Source organism: Salvia splendens, chromosome 15 (genome assembly GCF_004379255.2).
Source record: "Salvia splendens isolate huo1 chromosome 15, SspV2, whole genome shotgun sequence".
NCBI lineage: Eukaryota > Viridiplantae > Streptophyta > Magnoliopsida > Lamiales > Lamiaceae > Salvia > Salvia splendens.
Window position 1 is genome coordinate 13,969,147 of NC_056046.1, and position 19,634 is coordinate 13,988,780.

The window sequence follows — 19,634 nt, forward strand, 5'->3', positions numbered from 1 at the left end:
CAATTCAAGATAATTTCCACAAGACATATGACTTTCATACTCTCCTCAACTCAAGAAATTGGATGTAATCACAACATGCTCTTTCAAATAAATTCATGCACAGATTCTATCCATCCTAAGCTTCAAAGATCAAGTAAGATCAAGCAAGATTTTCCAACCATAATGCCGAAGATCTAGCATGCACCCGTCAATTACATGATTCACAACACTTTAGCATGCAATACACCCAAAAAACATGCCTAATGCATAAAAATCATTCACAATCCCCCCACACTTGAATGCTACATTGTCCTCAATGTAAGCAAAGAAGAACATATAAAGTAAAGGGAAAGAACACTCCCCCAAACTTGGCGTGATATCCATAGTGCATTCGGGTGGGTGGGTGTAAGTTCCTTTGTGGGTGTGGTTCCTCCTAAGCTCCAATGTGAATCCTATCACCATCTTGCTCCTACAAAAAGAAAAACTAAAACACCAAAAAGAAAACAAAATACTCAATTCATAAAAATACATCGAAGGAAAGAATTGAGCAAACAAAACCCTCGATTTATTAAGAGAAGATAAAAAACTAAAAACTCATTGGGTTGCCTCCCAACTAGCGCCTTTGTTTAAAGTCGTTGGCTCGACTTAGTCTTCTAGCTACAACTCTGAAACAAAAAATAAAATGTTAGAAAACTATACAAAAATAAAAAACAAAAAGGATCCTAAATTAAATAACCAGTTGCCTCCCCGGCAACGGCGCCAAAACTTGATGTGTAATTTTCGAGCTTTTATATTAATGGATTATTAACACACAAGTTTAATAAAATAACTATAATATTACAATTTATCTGCAAGAGTACAGAGTCGACTGTAGTACTTCAAGTGTCGAACCACAGGGAGGCGTAGATTATTTAATTGGAAAACAAACAAAAGACAAATTAAAAAGGATTTTGTTTTGAAGGTTTTGAAATCTATAAGCTAATGATAAAATTAAGCTGCAAGTTAACTAAGGAAAGGCTAAACAGATGGGAGAAACATGTCACTCCAAAAAACGTCCCCTCAACTCAATCCCCCCAATTTGATGAGTGGACCCTCCTCCTTTTTTCTCACTTTCCCTGACACCTTTTTTTTCATCTCCTGTTTCGTCCCTTTCCTTCTTTTAATCATCAAAACTGCCGAGGAAAATAAAACCGCCAGATTGCAGCTAAAAAATGATTCACCCGGCCGGGTGTAATTATTGAGAATAAAATTCACCCGGCCGGGTGGCCAATTTTGAGGACATGCTGGAATTTTCGCCCATCTTTTTCACCATCCGAGCTTCATTCCTCTACCTACACCATAAAACAAACTTTTGCAAGCATCAAACAGTATAAATCATGTAAAGTTAGGGGAATAAAAATGTTCAATTTGATTCGCATCAGCACCCACCCAACCGTTATACTCGAGGCCGTTGCCGACTACCGCATTTGGATCTGGCACGCGTACTTCGGGGTTCCCGGGTCGAACAACGACGTAAACGTGCTCCACCAGTCCGACCTCTTAACCGAAGTTTTGGATGGTAAAGCGCCGGCCATCAACTTCGTCGCCAACAACCGGCTTTATAAAATGGGGTACTATCTCGCCGATGGCATCTACCCGAAGTGGCCTACCTTCGTGAAGACGTCCAGTGGGTCTGCGAACCCAAAGCAGGCTCTTTTTGCGCAGAAGCAGGAGGCCGCTCGCAAGGATGTGGAGAGGGCGTTCGGGGTTCTCCTAGCGCGCTTCAACATCATCAAAGCCCCGGCTCGTACGTGGTTCATGAAGAACATGGTCGACATCATGTATACGTGCATAATCTTGCACAACATGATTGTCCAAGACGAAGGACCCGAGGCGGGAAATTGGTTCGACCCCAAATACCCCGGAAGCTCAACCGCAAGTAGTCCGCCTCGAAGTGGAGCGCATCCGTCTATACAAGAACGGTTATCTATTCGTGCAAGGACACGCGACTCTAGCGCACACACCCAACTCCAACAGGATCTAATTGAGCACATTTGGGCAAACTTTGGCGGATGAAATTATTAAAATTGTGTACTTTTATTTTTTTAGGATTTTTATTGTGTACTTTTTATTTTTTTAAGTTTAAGTTGTAACTTTGTTTTAATGTTGTGTGTTTTTTTAATAAAGTGTGTTTGTTTTTTTATTAAAGTGTGTTTGTTTTAATTGAATTGAGTTGGAAATAAAAATAAAAAATGAAATTGAATGAATAGTAATTTAAGGAACGGTTAAGGAACGGAGGGTTGCAGGTTCCGTTCCTTAGTTAAGGAATGGAGTAAAAAAGTACAGTGGGACCCGCAAATAGTAGTTTAAGGAACGGTTTAGGAACGGTTTAGGAACGGTATAGGAACAGCAGTTTAAGGAACGGTTTAGGAACGGTATAGGAACAGGTTTAGGAACGGTATAGGAACAGCGTTGTGGATGGCCTAAGTGTAAATTAAATTGTTGCGTTTCAATAGCAATTCAGTGCGTTTTAACCACCGCACCCTCTCAGCCCGCCCTAAATTCCATTACCGCCGCACTTGTGTCTCTTCTCCATTGATTTTCTTCAATTTCCATTTGTACAGAAAAATCTCCAAAAGTGAAGACAAACTTAACTATCGCGAGTTGCTGTCTCTTAGATATTCTACGCTGCTGCTTTCCATCGGCTGCATCAGTTTGTTTCCGTTGTGTCACGTCCAGACGTCAGGAAGGAATTCAAGGTGCTACTCTGTTCTTATATACCGCACAAAGGTTCGATTTTGAATTGGAATGAACTGATTTTGTGCCATTGTGTGTGTTTAGTGAATATCAGAATATCGGTATGTTTTTCAAGAAATAGAAGAAGAGCAGTATAGATAAAACTAATTGCAAAGAAGCAAAATCAGTAGAAATTTTTCAAAGAAAAGAGAAATTTATGTAATTGATGTTATAGTTTTAGGTTTGTTACTTTGTTAACTCCTTTCTAACTGAATTCTCTACAGTACCTAGCACCTCCAAACGTCGTCAGACTTTCCCTATTGCTATTGCTTAGATGGATTTGGGTGTCGGAGTCGGGAGCTTCAACACCAAAACCACGACCTCGTGCTTCAGCCATCTCCACCACATCAAACCTTGCAATCTTAACTGTAATCGCGTCGCCTCATATTCTTTTTCACACTCTCGTCGGAATCCCATGGGGCGAACATCCGTCAAAGTGAACAACAGCATCACCGATTCTGTTTCGAAGGTAATGTACACAACTTTGCTGAGGAACCTAAGATTCTAATGAATGTGTGTACAGTTAAGTTTCTTGCTGGTTTCTACATTGAAGAGGTGCTTAGTTCGCTTAGTTCATTTTTAGGATTAGAGTTGGAAAGGTTTGTGGTTGTTTGAAGATAGGTTATTTTGGATAAGATGAATATAGATTAGGAAATACTACTATATATTATGGTTTGCTCAAACTTATGAATGAGGGAGTACTAGAAAGTTGAATCTGTATTAATTATTCCTAATCCTAGCGGATAGTAGATTATGGTTTTGATATTTGCAGTAGAAGTAAGGGGAACATAATGACCAATTCAGGTTCTATTTATCAATCATGGGAACAATTGGAAGTATCTTTTGTTAGTCGAAAATCAAATGGAATTCCAGGGACAAGCACAAATAATTTTGTTTGTTGATCAATAGATGTCTATGACAATCATCTCAATTGATATTGTTATGGGTACATACGAAGTGTAGCCTGGTTGACTTTGAACCAGTTTCAAACTAGAGTCAACATGAGTTGGCATATTGATACTTATGCAAGAAGTGTTTCTTGTCTTTATCATTTAAGGGCATATTTCAGATACACTGCTGTTTCTCAACATTCAGAAAAATCTGTGCTTCGGAATTTGGATTGCTGTGGGTAACTAGGTTTGCATGTTCAGATTAGTTCATGATATATGAGGATATAATGGTAATTGGTAAAAGAAAAGAGATAGTCAAGGGAAGTTTCATGTTTTTTTGTAACTTGATACCCTGATTAGGTTGACATAACTTATCTTGACTGATGTCTTCACATGTGAAAGAATAGAACTTTGCCTGATGTAAGTTGCATCGTTTTTCCAGGTAAACTCGACGGCTGCTGATGATTATGTACTGGATCTTGAGCTATCAAGTTTGGCAGCTTTGTGCCCCTTGGATGGACGTTATTGGTCCAAAGTGAAGGATTTGGCTCCTTTTATGAGTGAATTCGGTCTTATTAAGTATCGAGTTGTGGTTGAGGTAAGCATTTGGGTTACAATTCGATTATAACTATTTTTGCTGGTCATCACTATAACAGCGGGCAGTGGGCTAGATGTATCTAGGCTCTTACATCACATTCGTAAAATGTACTAGATGTTGTATGTGGCATAAGTGCCATGATCAATTAGCTCGTATGAAAATAAGAACTACATGGCTGGAGAGTGGAGACTATCATAAGGAACTCGTTCGTTTTAGTTTATACACCCTATAAGGTTTATTAATATGAATAGATAATTTCTTGTTTGACTATTAGCCTAAAAAAGAATAGTTCTTGTTAGTTGCTAGTTAGTAATCCCATCGAAGTTACTTTTCCTATCCCACACACTAACCATATAGTATATTGTTACAACTTAATATTACAGATGGAGTGACTTTAGTTTTTGACCAAAAAATGTAATGGTGGCTTATCTATCAAGAATATTGTTCTCACTAGCTGCTTGTTCAGGTGGTATCTGGTGGGTATAAGGAGATAGGATCGAAAGTATATTAGACTTAGTAGCTATTGTTTTTCATCTGGAATTAAGAATTTAGGATTTATTTCAGATTTGTGGAAATGGAAATCCTCCTTCTTCTCTTTCCCAACACATGATTTATTTTAATTTGGTGCAGTTCAAAGAGTCAAGCCTTTCACTCAAAATATTGCGGAAGTTACTTAACTGAGTTGTATGGAGTTTTGTTGATGTTTTATTGGACATGATAAAGCGTGGATAGATTTGATATGATTTGTTGTTACATAAAAGCTACATTTTATATGAGATTCATCCACATTGATCTCTTTCACCTTCTGAATGGTCTTAAACAACTTCTTTCAGATTAAATGGTTGCTCAAGCTTTCTCAAATCCATGAAGTCTCTGAGGTCCTGAAGTTCTCTAAAGAAGCCGAGTCTTATCTTCAAAATTTAATCGATCAATTTAACCTGAACGATGCATTGGAGGTGAAGAAAATTGAGAAGGTGACTAACCATGACGTCAAAGCTGTTGAGTACTTTCTGAAACAAAAATGTCAGTCTCATCCAGAGATATATAAGGTGCAAATGTCTATACCTTTGGGCTTGGATGATTTTGAATCTGATTTTGGCATTATAATATTGCTTTGAATATCTAACAAGAATTCGGTTGTCGTTGTAGCACTTATATGAATTCAAATCTTGATGTCCTTTCCTTTTTTTTCAGGGGATTTACATTTCTCTTGTGATTCATAGTGTGTACTAAGCACTATTCATTTTGTTAGGTGCTTGAATTTTTCCATTTTGCTTGCACGTCGGAGGACATTAACAATCTGGCGCATGCGTTGATGCTGAAAGATTCCCTCAATAAAGTCATACTACCTTCTATGGACAAATTGATCAGAGCTTTGTGTGACATTGCAACTGCAACTGCTTCCATCTCTATGTTGTCTCGAACTCATGGACAAGTAATACACTTCAGTGCTAAGCTTTCAAATAATTTTCATACTTAATATTATCATGCCCCTGCATTGTAGTCTTCTATTGTGTATTGGTGATACATTAACATGCATTAATCAGATACGAAAGCACAGAAATATTTATCAAGATTGTTTCCGTCATTCTATGGTCGATTGAGAAATAGCTAACCATATTTTCCACTTTGTGACGTTTTTGTGATTTTTAGCCAGCCTCACCAACCACATTAGGGAAGGAAATGGCGGTCTTTGCATATAGACTCAGTAGAGAACGTGAGATATTGTCGCAAATTGAAATTTTAGGAAAGTTTGCTGGGGCCGTTGGAAACTACAATGCTCATCTAGTTGCATACCCTGAAGTGAATTGGCCACGGGTTGCAGAGGAGTTTGTGACATCTCTTGGAATAAGTTTTAATCCCTATGTAACTCAGGTATGTAAGGAAATAATGAGTTTCTAATTTTAGTTGTTGCTTATTAGGTTCATTTTCGTATGACAGTATCTAATATCTGCTCTTTTGAGTGTTGTTTAATTCCATCTCACAAGAGTGATTGTCTGGCAAAAAAAAATCACTCGTCCTTTTCTATTTCAGATCGAAAAAGGATTTTTCTGTGAAAACCTTAACTAACTAACCATTTATTATCCTTCTAATACAGATTGAATCTCATGACTATATGGCTAGACTTTTCAACTCTATTATGCTTTTCAACAACATTTTAGTAGACTTTGACAGAGATGTCTGGGGATACATTTCTTTGGGTTACTTCAAGCAGGTGCGAGCAACAATCTGTTATTTGATAGTATATCATTTTTCTCTTGCATCATGCCAAATTGATACATTCTCAACCTTAAGCAGATAACTAAGGCGGGGGAGATTGGATCCTCAACGATGCCCCACAAAGTTAATCCAATCGACTTTGAAAATAGCGAAGGCAATTGTGGAATTGCAAATGGAGGCTTATCACATCTAAGCACAAAGTTACCTATATCACGCATGCAGGTAACATTTTTCCAAATAATTTGAAGCAATATAAAATTTTCAGTGCATATTTAAGCTGTATTTATCTTCATTATTGACTTTAAGCATCTAAATCCTGACCATCCTGTGATTTTTCATTGCAGCGAGACTTGACTGATTCGACTGTTCTGAGGAACATGGGTGTTGGGTTAGGACATTCTCTTATTGCCTACAAAAGTGCATTGCAAGGAATCGCAAAGCTCCAGGTATGAAATATTATTTGTGTTGATTTCCACAGCCTACAATACATATAGTATTTTTGTATGATTTGATGATCTCCTTTAAATTGTCTACTAAATATAGGTCAATGAAGCTTCGCTGAATGCAGACTTGAACCAGACTTGGGAGGTGCTTGCGGAGCCAATACAAACTGTATGTGTCTTCTGTCATACTTTACATCCCATTCTGCTTTCTTGTTCAGAACAGACAGCAACTTGGGGCCGTATTGTGATGCAATTAGTACACTTTTGTTCAGTCCAAGTACTAAGCAGTTTCTTTTCCGGTGACGATAGATTCTATAATTGTATCTCTCAATGTGGCCCTTTTTACGCCTGTTTATAGGTAATGCGGAGATATGGTGTTCCAGAGCCATATGAGAAGCTTAAAGTGCTAACGCGAGGAAGAGCAGTCACTAGAGAAAGCATAAGAGAGTTCATCGATGGCCTGGACATTCCCACAGAAGCCAAGAAAGGTCTCTTAGATTTGACGCCCCATACATATACTGGGGAAGCTGAAGAGTTGGCGAAGAAGCTGAACCTCGTTAGGAGCTCGGTGAACGGAGCAAGCCTTTCCTGAGTGCAGTTGCTCACTTTGTTGGTCGATGAAACACGCTTCGCATATGGTTCGATCATCTCTTCTATCACTACAATTTTTGTAGGAAATGTTTCTGGATATGTATAATTCCGGGAACCATGTATTGAAAAAGAACAGCTATTTAGTGAATTCGCCCGGTTTTTGTCCTATCATATTTGATTGTCATTATAATCTTTATTTTTAATTTTTCGCAATTGTCCATCAAAATTGATATGGAAACAAAACTATGTTCTTTCGGATAATTGGTGATGTCAGTTTGTGCAATACAATGGAGTTTTATTGTCACATTATATTTAATTATCATATTTATCTCAATTTTAACCATTATGGGATAGCTTTCAGCTTGATGTCAAGGGACTCCGGACTGTCCAGAAGAGGTCAGGTGCACCGTTGTCGTTGACACTGTTCCAGCCACGCGAGTGGCGACTTAGCCCTGCCACTACCATTCCAGTCAAACCACTCCACCCTTCGATTCTCTAAGTGCCCCTACTGTATGAGCTTGTTTCTTCTGGTAACATTCATATGGATTACTAGTTCACATTGACACACGTTGAACATAGGCGTATAAACATCTCGTCATCAAGAATTAACATTCACAACCCGTTTCACCAACCCCCATAACACGGCCTTCCGCCACCTCGTTCCACAAGGACGCACGATAAGTCCCTTGTTGTGGATGCCCTAAACACCTTGTTGGTATTGCCCATGTACTTCAAACTAAACTTTTTTTTGTGTAGAAGTAATATGCAGATAGAAATAAAGAATGCAATTTTCTTAAAGTTTTAAATTTATCATGTAGTGCCCAAGAACTATATGTGCGATTAAGCTAGTGAGAAGTGCGATGCAGAGCGCCAGAAGAAATTTGACAAGATCAAAAGAAAAAGTCATCATCAAGTTGCACTGTCCCAAAAATTAATCACCAATTCATTATTGTATAAAAACACAAAACCAAGTATATCTCAAAGGTGGTTTTAGTCATTCTAAGCATCACCATCCCAGCGCTAGAATGACCAAAACAACCCCAGTTTCGACTCCTCAGACGACGGTGACAGACGAGATATCTACCACCAACTCATCAAACAATGCATCAAAAACAACAGCTTCCAACTCCAACGCCATCTCCCTAATCTCTCCATCAAAGCATCTCCACTCCTTCGATCCTTCCATGTCTTCCACGTAAGGCTGCCTGTTCCATCCGAGAAGAGCATCGCGTATTAATGCTGTGCTGTTGATCCAGCTCTCTGCTTCTCGCACCATATCTTCGCAGTACCCCTCTCCCCATTGCCTCGACATGATTTTCTCTCTGAAGAAATCCAGCAGAAGCCTGTCTGCCTTGCATGGTGGCATCACTTGTTGCAATAAATCCATTGCCTTTTGCTCTGCTCGCTTCACCTCGTCCTCTTCTAGTTCTTCTTCTTCTCTGGTGCTTGACACCGAAGAATGAGGCAAAGGAGATTCTGTAGATTCGAAGCGTTTGCTTAGGTTGAGGGGATCCACACCTCCAAACCTCTCAATCTTTGGCTTCCTACTTCCTGTGCATCATAATTTTTAATGAAAAAAATACTAAATATTTTGTGAATTTTTTTAGGGGTAGTAGGAAGGTGATCTGACCTTCCATATGTGGGAAAGGAGATGAAACTTCGTCATCATCGAATGGACAATCCAACACCGACACGGGACTGAACTGTTCTTTCTCTTCACTTGCTGACCACTGCTTCTGCTACATGTTCAATATCAACATTAATGTATGAATATGATGTATATACATTTAAAAATATATTTATTTGAATTATTATTACAAAAGAAATAAAAACATGTTAACAATCTCAGTAACTCAAACCTTTCACCTATAAATTGGAGCTAAAAAATCTTAGTAATAAACTATGCTAAGTGGTCACACATCAAAGTAAGAATATATCCTAGGAGAAACAATGTCTAAATGATAGTACTCCCTAGCTATTGTGATATTTGTTACACATCAACACGTGATAAATGCTGCCTAAATCTGGTGAAACTCAAGGCTGTGTCCAATACGAGCTCAATTGATATGATAGTAATTTTGTTGCAATAAATCAAGAGAAGTTAGATCTGTCGAGTGTGTATTCAATAACTGTGGACACTAGATAGGCTGGGGACCTCAAAAATATTTCGTTTGGTGATAGCGTAGGGCTGTGACATTGAAGTCACATTAATCATGATTTCAATAATGATAAAGGATATCATTATTTATTGAGTCCCACCCCCCACAATAGACAGTCAGCAACAAATATTGCAGCATATATTTTGAGACAGATGAAACTTATTCACTTTGCTTGGATTGGACCACTTCCAACGATTATTGTTTTCCACTCTCTTCACTTTGGCAAAAGATTGATGATTCTTGCTCTCAACAAGACACTCTCTAATTTCTCATCTGAATTTTGTTTAAACTTAATTTTGACTGAAATTATTAAATTGTATTTAAAGCATATTGTGGGGTGAGAAATGAAATCATAGAGCGTAATAGCCAATAGGTTCATTAAAATAAAATACTAATTGCCATGGGAATTTGGATGTTTCTGATAGAAGCAAAAAGGCAGAGACCACAAAGACCCATGGTGGTAAGTAAATCCCAATACTTGTATAGAATTTGTCAAAAATGTCAACCCATTACTTGACAAAATTTGTTGACATCTTTCTATCCTTTTTTAAAGATTAATTAAAACAATATACTTATTATAGCCTCCCATTTGATTATTGTATTTAATAGTACTAGTATTTAACTCGACCAATAGTTACAAAATTCAGATTCACAATAAATACGCAAAGAAATGTAGTGCTATATGTATTGATAATAATGGACTACTTATAATAAAATACAAATGATAATGTAGACATCATCATGTATATAGTTAGCTAGCTTATGATTAATTGTAATACTACTACTACTACTAATTATTTAATTTATTTCTATTGTTCAACCGTCGGGAAGCGCTATTAAATAATCCATGGAATCTAGTGTAGCCAATTCTCTCCCGCTTCGCACGTGTGCCCCCAGCTACTTTTACTCCATCTTTGCCGCTCTGGAATTTCATCAATTTCAACATTCTTCTTAATTGTTTACCCATTTTGAATTCCCCTCGGCTATTATTTTACTACTCCCTCCGCCCCACTTAAGATGGCCAGTGGCACGGGATTTTAGAAAGTGTTGTTAGGTGAAATAAAATAAAGAGGAAAAAGGTAGTTGAATATTTTAATAAATAGAAAGGAGAGAGGAGTTTGTTTTTAAAATTAGAAAGTAATCATTTTGATTGAAACAAACAAAAAAGGAAAGATGGTAATTTTGATGGGACGGAGGGAGTATTTTTCAAACTTTTGAAACTATATATTTTAATCTTCTCACATCCCTATAATATTCTGCTCACTGATTCGAAAATTCAAACTGCAAGCTTAGCGATGATCGTAAACTTGCTATACTGCACAAATTATAGAACTTGTGAAACTAAATTACAGTAATTTCGTCACTGCACCCCAGTGCATCACTACAAACTTAAAAAAATTGAAATATTAAATTTATTATTATAAATTATACCGAATTCAAAGTAATTTGTGTCACTCGCAATATCTACACTACATCCAGCAAATCATCATGTATAATTTTAACATATAGTGGGAAGAGCTAAATTAAGCTATACTTAAATGGAGAAATTAATTCCTTAAGGCTAAATTGAGCTACATAATTAGGGATAAATCTCTATCTTACCACTTTTGTTACTTTTGCTAAAATGCTCCATCGCCATTTTAGATATATAACTAAACTATCCAATTTAATGACGCCAAATTTAGGGAAAAAAGTACTTAGTAAACTAAACGTTTAAGTTCATCTTAATATAAAAATTGAGGCATGCATATGATGATTTAGTTGGGATATATGCAAAAAGGCGTATTTATGAGTGATTATTTCTCATATATAATTCTATGTAATAGTGGTCCCATAAATAATCAGTGGATTGATATGATATGATATGACCGACGTCCAAAATAAGAGTTTTTACTATAATTTGATCCTCCATTGTTAAAAAAATTAACACAAAAGCTATTAATCTGTTGACACTTGACAATCTCCTTAACTAGCAAAAAAAGCTACAACTCCAATTTGAGATGGAATCAAGTTCTAATCCTGGCATTGTAATTTTAATATGTATCCTTTATTTGATTTTAAACAAAACCGGAAACATAAAACTAACAAATTTTAACGTTTTTATTGATTACTAAAATATCAATGAAATGAATCAATTAAAAGTAGGAAAAGTAAATCAATTAATTTAACTTATTAAAACCTTACCTCTGTGGAGGATTCGGTGGCGCCACCGGTGCTTGAGTCGTCAGTCGTAACGTTGCCGTCTTTTAGCATCTCTACGTCGACGTCGTCTTCCTCTCTTTTCACCTCAGTAAAATTGGATGAATTACCGCTGGAACACGCGTTGAAATCGGTGGGAATATCCAACGGCGGAGAATCCTCCTTCATCAGCTGATCGAACGATTTGAGCCGCTGGATCTCCTTGTGGCTCGAATTCCTCTTCCAGAAGATAGTTTTCCGGAGGATTTTCCTGGACAGGCTGCTCGGCAGGATCGGCTTATCCGGCGAGCCGAAGGGAAAGCGTTTCACGGCGGCGATGACTCTCTGAAAGGCGGAGGCGGCGGATTTGGAGGGGCTTTTGTTGAAGATGGAATACTTTTTGTGCTGGTCGGGGTTGATCTCGACGAGGAATCGGACGGTGCTGGGGCAGCATTGCCTTCTCGGAAACGATTTGAAGCCGTTCGATGAGCAGGAGCTCATGTCGTCCATCAAGTAGTCCTTGAGGAGCGAGGGTTTGGGGAATGCCTTGTGTTTGATCAATTTGGAATCCATGTTTCTGAAATTAGGTGTTTTGTTTAGGAGTGATGAAAATGTAATCAAACTATGATTTGATTTGAGGTGTGAAAATGGCGTGATGATGATGGATATTTAACATTTCAGTGGATATGCGTTTGGTACGCGGAGGCGGAGCTGTTATAGTAATTAGGGGGAGAGAGAGTGGAGTGAGTGAAAAAGGGCTCCCTCCTTTAAAAGAAGCTTCTATTTTGCGAGAGTCAGATTTAGAGAGAGAAGATGCTGGATGATGCTTCTTGCTGAGGAATTTGAATCACTAAGTTTAATTATAATAATGAGTTTTAAACCCAATAGGTGAAGTCCATTGACATGAGACTCGTTCATTCTTAATCAAATGGTCAGGGGATCGATCCTTCCGCTTTTGGGTATGGCTGTTCCATCCATCTAGATACCTATAAATCAAATACCCTTGGAGATTTATGTATTGTTTGTAGAAGATTATTAATGGAGTTTTATTTTAATAGAGAGGGTTTTTGAATTTCACAGTAGTTTTAAATTTGTATTGGCTGGTGGACTGAGAAATGACCAGAAGTTGACCTTGTCAATTAGATTAATGATTGTCGACCTGCTATTAATTATCACTGACAATAAATCTGATACAGAAATCATATTTATTTGTTTGGACATAAAAAGTTATATTGATAATAAAGGAATTATTCAAATTTTCATTGTAAATTTTTTATTTTGTTTTTTTAAGAGAGAACATGTTCTTAGTGAGGGGACTCTATGGGTCTAGCTTCCCAGCCTCACTTATGTTTAATCAGTAGAATTATAATATTATACTCTCTCTATCTTTGAAATATTGTCCATGTTTGACTTGACATGAACTTTTAAAAATATGAAGAAAAATGAGTGGAAAAAATTAGTGCAATGTGGATCTCATATTTATATAATAGAATGTGAGTATAATGAGTTAGTGGAAAGTGAAATTCATTTACCAAAGTTGAAAAAAATAAAGTCGATACTTTTTCATGGATTGATCGTGATGGCAAAATTGGACAACATTTCATGGACGGAAGGAGTATTTGTTGAACATAAATTCTCAAGGTTATGTCTTATGGATTATTAGATTTTACTTACAGTTTGAACTTAAATTACTTTGTAAAACCAAGTATTTGTGAAATGAGCAATGAGCTTAATAATCCTCACTTGATAGGGTAAGATTTAATAACACGTTTCCCCCATTAAATTCAATGTCACAGTTTACTTGATCTAATTTAAGTTGGGCGGCCGTATCTGTATTTAAATAACCTGACTAGTCAGTAGTAAATTTGTTATCAAGAGAAATAGTTGGGCTAAAGTCCGTAAACGAGTTACAGGACTTAATAGCTTTTATATATTATACGAACAGTGGCCCAACTTTAATATTGTATTCGTGTGTACTGAATAATTACATAAATAAAGATCTAAAATGTAGTACTCCGTATTAATATGGAAATTAGTACACTCTTCAGTATTGGGGAGTGATCAATTACTAACTCATCATATAATTATTAACTACAACTAATTTAAGATCATATGATTTTAGAAAACCTATGGTCTACAAATTGCCACGTGTAATTTTCATTTTTATCATTTAAATCGAAAAAGATAAAAAAAAAACTATCAAATTAGGGTTTTGGATGAAAATGTCAATATAGTGTTTTGAAAATATCAACACAATGCTTTGAGAATGTTAACCCATTGCTTATATTGACATTCTATATGTATTATATTGACATATTTTATATATCATATTGACATTTGTTGCTGTACGAAAAAATTGAATTTTTTTTATTTTTTTTTCAAATTTTGACATCGAAACATATGCAAGTGATATCTCGTTAGAATCCTTATGAAATTATCTTTAATTTGATATATGTTGTGCGGAAAAATAATTTAAATCGAGAAAATAATATGTGTTTTAAAGTTATGAGATATTTTTCAAAAGTTAGTTACAAATAATTTTTTAAATTGACCTTAATACCCTTATTGACGTTTTTTGTTGATCGTATTGACATTCTTGAGCTAATGATCTAGGCCATTAATTTAAATATCTAATGACTATTATTTAGTTATAGTTAGCAATTAAGTATTGAGTTAGCAATATAACACTCCCCTTTAGTACTATTCATTTTAAAGTCGTACATACATTTGATAGAAATCCATGGACTCCATCCTAAAACCAATTGGTGATAGAAGGAGTGTCCATTAGAATTATATAGTAGTTTTAGGTCTATATGAACACCATGTGGGATAATTATAATTTTATATATAGTTTTAATTGCCAACAATATTTCTCAAAAAAAAAGAAAAGAAAAGTCGTACACATTAAAAGCCACAAGAAAATAAATATGGAAATTAGTTGTTTACTTTATCTGTCCACTATATATCATATTAAAAGTGAGTCTTGATTCTTTTTCAGTTGTCTTATTATAAATGAGTCATTTTTCTTTTTAACAAATATAAATAACATATTATTGTCTTACTTTATTTTTTTTTAATTTTTATACATTATTCTCTATCCTACTTCATTATATGTCCATTTAACTAATTATACTACTAAACATCATTTCTTAAATAAAAAAAAGTGTCTCACTTATAGAGAGAAATTATATTTATAAGGGTTTTTCAAGAATATGGTCTCCTACGTTGATGTAAAGGATAATTCATTATACTAATTATTCTTGACACGATGAAGAAGTTAATCATCATAAACCAATTCTTTTCATTAATGGTACACTGCTAATACTTGAACTATTGTTTTTCATTAATTGCACGTTGCCTAATACTTGAAGTTTTGAACCACCCAAATTCATATATTTTCCTAAGTTAGGGATAAATCATTTGAAGGACACAAGCTAGAAAGGAGGGTTCTCATTATCCAACCATGAAAATGATGATGTTTGATCGTTCCTTAAAAATAGGAATATTTAAAGACATGTGAATTTTAATGCATAATTGTTAAAATAAGAGAGAGAAGAGAAAATATAGTGAGATCCACATTAGATTTTAGTAGGACTAATTTAGAAAGTTCATAATTTAAAAAAAATATATTAAAAAATTAAATAAGTCATATTTTTAAGGGAAGAAAAGGAGTATTAGGCAAAAAAAATAGCATCATTTAAACTTCTACTATATTATATTATTAGAGATTTTGAAGAATGAATCCATGTAAGCTTGAACTAGTTGATCTTGTAAATTATAGGTGTTTTGAGAGGATTGTTTTAGGTCTATGCAAAACATGTTATTTCTGGAGAAAGATATGGAAAAAAAAATGGCGTGGAACAATAAATAATTAAAATAATTGATGGATTTAATGGAGGGGGAGTGTAAGACCTAAATTAGACTCAACGATCAAAGGAAAAAGTTTTACGTTTAAATCTTTAATTTCTTCTATTAAAAAGTTAAAAAAGCATCAACTAATTTTACCTTCCTTGCTTAGGAAAAGAGAAAAATTTAATTTGTTTTCGTAATTTTGAAATATAAATAATTATAACAGTTCTATTCACATGACAGTGACAATAAACTTGGTGACTAATTCAGTAGCTTCTTCCTATTAATAGAAGATTCGACAGAAATTTCTTACTTAACGAGTCTTGGGTTCCACCAATACAGTACTACTACTACTATATAACCAAAACAGCCAATCATTTTCAAATAGTTTGCATTTCATAATACCACAAAGTATCAGATAATCCCATTTAAGGAACCAAAAAGCCAAACACTAACTTCAATTAAAAAAATTAATTGAGGATGGCAGGCAAACAAAGCATTCACAAAATAGAAAAGAAATCACACATGTCGCAAAAAGCATGTGCATCACAAAATAACTAAGCTCATTTCTTTTTAACACTACATACCCCCTTATCTATACAAAACATTTATATATGTATACACTATTTTCTTAATATAAAATCTAGCCTTTCATTGGTGGGACTATATATGCCCTACCCCCAATTAATCATAATTTATCAAAGTGAGTAACTCCACAGCTCCACCTCAGCATCGCTTTCCCCGTCATCATTCCAGCCGAAGCCTCCTTCGAAGTGCCGCGGCGGCGACATCAACGCGCCGCCCGCCCCGTCATATTCCTCATTCATGCAAAAATCACCACCCAGCACATTGACGGAGGAGCTACTCCCCTCATCCACCGCTGCGGCCTCATTATTCATCTCCCCTCTTTCCTCATAAACCTCGCCCCCCAATGTGGGGCGGAACGCCTCCGCGGCCTCGACAGCGACCCTCCGTATCTCCTTGGGGTCATTAGAGGCCGGGTGGGGCAGCCGCCACACGGAGTCGGCGAAGTTGAGGCAGGCGCCCTGGCCCCTGAGGGCAAGGGCGGCCACGTCGTGGGCCCTGGCTGCCATCTCGGCGGTCGGGTAGGTCCCCAGCCATATCCGCTTCTGCTGGGTGGGCTCACGCACCTCGCACACCCAGCGGTTGGAGTTTCGGCGCCGCACGCCGCGGTAGACCGGGTGGCGCGTCTCCTTGAACTTCTTCCTCCCCGCCCGCTTCTTCGGGTGGCTGGACGCCAGGATCACCTCCTCGTCGGAGTGAGAGGTCTTGAAGGAATCCATGAAATGCGGCAGTAGTTAGTTAATCGGCTGGTAGAAAATCTGAAGTTAGAGAGATAAAGAGAAGAGGGGACATATGTTTCTATTTGTAGCTTTTTGGAGATACGATATCCACACGGACTAACTGAGGGCGCCAGCCTGGCTTTTTGGATTCACACTAGTGCTTAGTGAGGAAGCTATTTTTGTTTAAAATGTGAGGCCAGCGCAGAAAAAAAAACGTGCTTATTTAATGACGTGGAGTTTTCTATCTAGTGAGGATTTGCTGTCGATATCGAAGGTCGCATATATATAATATTTGTTTGTATCAATTGGTTTGCACTTTGCATAAATTTTATACTGTTTGACTTTACTCTTTTGAGTATAAATAATTGACTTGATATTTTGGGATTTTAGGTTTAATAGTAAAGTCTTTTTTTTGTAACATAACATGTGCAGTTTTGTTGACCCAATATTGTGTTTCTGCCTTTTTTGTTATATGTATCTCCGATTTCGGCTGCAAGCCTGCAAGTAGTTTGTTGGAGGATTCAATATTTGACTTATTGCTAAATTGATAGGAATCGAATTAATAATGAGATAACAACTAATAAAGGAAGAATTAAGATATAATGGTGTATATTGATCAGTGAATAATGTTCAAACTCTTTGGGGACGAACGGAGGGAGTATAATTTATGTGAAAATAATATTAATACTCTCTCAATTAAAAATCATTTTGCCAATTAATTAGTTGACCAAATAAACACTTGCATACTAGTACCTTTATTTTATCGGGAAATATAAATTAACTCCCTCTGTCTTTTTGTTGTGAGATACTACTTATTTTTTTTTTGCAGTGGAGTCATTTTGCTATTTTGATATGTTTCATAGTAGTGAAGTCATTTCCTTTTTTAGTAAAGTCAACATATTTCTTTTCACTCATTTTACTTTCTTTTACTTTATTCTCTTTTCATCTCTCAACGCTTTTCACTTCCTACTTTATTCTTCTTTTACTTAACTCACTTAACACAATTTTTCTTAGTATTCGTACCAAAAAGAAATGTCTCAACTACTATGGAACGGAGTGAGTAGTTTTTTGGTAAATTAGATGTGATAACCAATTTGAAATATCGCGTAGTGATCAAAAGAAGAATACACTTGCTTTATTTATACTGAGGCGTATTTAGAGACTATATCACAGTAAATAGATAAATATAAATAAAAAATGGAACTGAATTTTAAAATTTTTGGATTTTAAAAATACAGTCTCATTTTAAAGGTGTTTATAGATAAAAATAAATAAATAATGGAACTGAATTTTAAAATCTTTGGATTTTAAAAATACAGAGTCATTTTAAAGGCGTTTTAATTATTTTAGAAATATTAGATTTTGAAAATATGCAGGTCATTTTTAGACCATTTTAGTTCATTTAGAAAATTCGGATTTTAAAAATATAGAGGTCATTTTAAGATTGTTTTAGTTCATACACTTACAATGTATTTAATGAACTAAAATGATCTTACTATAACCCCCGTGTTTTGGAATGAACCAAATCGCCCTCAAATAACCTCTGTGTTTTTAAAATCTGACATATCTCATCTTTAGATTTTGAGTAAACTACCCTAAGAGCATCTCCAATGGCGGCGTCGGCACCGGCACGCTGATTTTTCACGGACGCCGGTGCTGACGCCGAACCATTGCAGCCGGCGTCGGCGAAATCGGCGTCAAAATCGGTGTGCCCACGTCGATTCTTGGGCTGACGCCGATTCTCACGCCGATCCTCACGGCGCCATTGTAGGCCCCGGATCGGCGTCAGATTTTATTTTTTTTTTAAATTTTTCGAAACACTATATATACGCGCTTTGGACATCATTTTCATTCGCACCACTTGTTTTAACGAGTACTCTCTCTATCTTAATTAATTTCTGTACAAGATCAACAACGAGAAATGGAGAACAACTACGAGAAATGGACATCATTTTCATTCGCACCACTTGTTTTAAATTAATGTACTTTTTTAAATTTTAATAGTATTATTCAATTTTCCTGTATTTGTCTCGTAAATTAAATTCCGTATGTTGCTACGATTGTAAATTAAATTATATAATTGTTATTAGTGATGTGGATAGGCTATGAGAGGGCTATTGCATGTCCAGTTGCATGTCCAGATGATGTGGCAAGAGGATTTTAGTGCTGATGATGTGGCAGTGACAAGGCTATGAGAGGACTATTGCATGTCCAGAACCACTGGAGATGCTCTAATAGTCCCCGATATTGTCGAAAAATGCACAAATGATCCATAAAAAACTTTTATAGCCTTTTTGATCCCTAAAAATTACAGTTTTGGTCCATGTCGGTCTTTTATTCCCCTTAGCATTTGAAAAATCCCGTAAATGTCATGGAGAGCATTTTTGGTCTTTGGAAATCACAGTTTTGGTACCTCTTCAGTCTTGCAATTTCTTTGGACATATATAAAAGCACCTTTTCAGATAGAAAAAATTTACATTTCTAGTACTACTTAGTTTATATTTTTACTAACATAAAACATTTTCTTTTGATTATAATTCACTTAAATCTTTCAATAATTACTTGAATAACGTATAAATTGAGCTTTATAATAAAAAGTTACATGCAAGAGTTCGCTCTAATTTACGTTAGATATAATTTCACTTAAA

At 35.9% G+C, this 19,634-nt stretch overlaps 3 protein-coding genes across 5 annotated transcripts; 1 reads left to right on the forward strand and 2 right to left on the reverse strand.

Annotated features, from left to right (window-relative positions):
- Positions 1 to 2,485: 2,485 nt before the first annotated feature.
- LOC121769248 (adenylosuccinate lyase-like) lies at positions 2,486 to 7,807 on the forward strand. Of its 2 annotated transcripts, none has more exons than XM_042166001.1 (11): positions 2,486 to 2,748; positions 2,979 to 3,223; positions 4,087 to 4,242; positions 5,076 to 5,291; positions 5,495 to 5,677; positions 5,896 to 6,117; positions 6,341 to 6,457; positions 6,541 to 6,684; positions 6,807 to 6,908; positions 7,006 to 7,074; positions 7,264 to 7,807. In XM_042166001.1, exons 2-11 carry the CDS (start codon positions 3,029 to 3,031, stop codon positions 7,495 to 7,497), a joined length of 1,638 nt encoding a protein of 545 aa, XP_042021935.1. In that variant the 5' UTR covers positions 2,486 to 2,748; positions 2,979 to 3,028; the 3' UTR covers positions 7,498 to 7,807. The 2 variants fall into 2 exon arrangements, with proteins under 2 accessions (XP_042021935.1, XP_042021936.1); XM_042166002.1 differs by having other exon boundaries at positions 2,486 to 2,717.
- A 606-nt stretch (positions 7,808 to 8,413) lies between these two features.
- Positions 8,414 to 12,584, reverse strand: LOC121768225. Of its 2 annotated transcripts, none has more exons than XM_042164651.1 (3): positions 11,840 to 12,584; positions 9,127 to 9,232; positions 8,414 to 9,047 (listed from the first exon to the last, which is right to left on the reverse strand). In XM_042164651.1, the coding sequence occupies exons 1-3, from the start codon at positions 12,404 to 12,406 to the stop codon at positions 8,551 to 8,553; spliced, it is 1,170 nt and encodes a 389-aa protein (XP_042020585.1). In that variant the 5' UTR covers positions 12,407 to 12,584; the 3' UTR covers positions 8,414 to 8,550. The 2 variants fall into 2 exon arrangements, with proteins under 2 accessions (XP_042020585.1, XP_042020584.1); XM_042164650.1 differs by having other exon boundaries at positions 9,127 to 9,235.
- A 3,732-nt stretch (positions 12,585 to 16,316) lies between these two features.
- LOC121767646 (dehydration-responsive element-binding protein 1E-like) lies at positions 16,317 to 17,045 on the reverse strand. Its single transcript, XM_042163972.1, has one exon. The coding sequence runs from the start codon at positions 16,984 to 16,986 to the stop codon at positions 16,381 to 16,383; it is 606 nt and encodes a 201-aa protein (XP_042019906.1). The 5' UTR covers positions 16,987 to 17,045; the 3' UTR covers positions 16,317 to 16,380.
- Positions 17,046 to 19,634: the final 2,589 nt, after the last annotated feature.

Bases quoted from the DNA above. Each gene is read 5' to 3' on its own strand.
- LOC121769248 (XM_042166001.1), top strand. From the start codon at position 3,029: ATGGATTTGGGTGTCGGAGTCGGGAGCTTCAACACCAAAACCACGACC. The intron at 4,243-5,075 runs GTAAGCATTTGG...AACTTCTTTCAG, and splicing joins AGTATCGAGTTGTGGTTGAG to ATTAAATGGTTGCTCAAGCT. The intron at 6,118-6,340 runs GTATGTAAGGAA...CTTCTAATACAG, and splicing joins TTAATCCCTATGTAACTCAG to ATTGAATCTCATGACTATAT.
- LOC121768225 (XM_042164650.1), bottom strand. From the start codon at position 12,406: ATGGATTCCAAATTGATCAAACACAAGGCATTCCCCAAACCCTCGCTC. The intron at 9,236-11,839 runs GTAAGGTTTTAA...TTGAACATGTAG, and splicing joins CCACCGAATCCTCCACAGAG to CAGAAGCAGTGGTCAGCAAG. The intron at 9,048-9,126 runs GTCAGATCACCT...TATGATGCACAG, and splicing joins TCCTTTCCCACATATGGAAG to GAAGTAGGAAGCCAAAGATT.
- LOC121767646 (XM_042163972.1), bottom strand. From the start codon at position 16,986: ATGGATTCCTTCAAGACCTCTCACTCCGACGAGGAGGTGATCCTGGCG.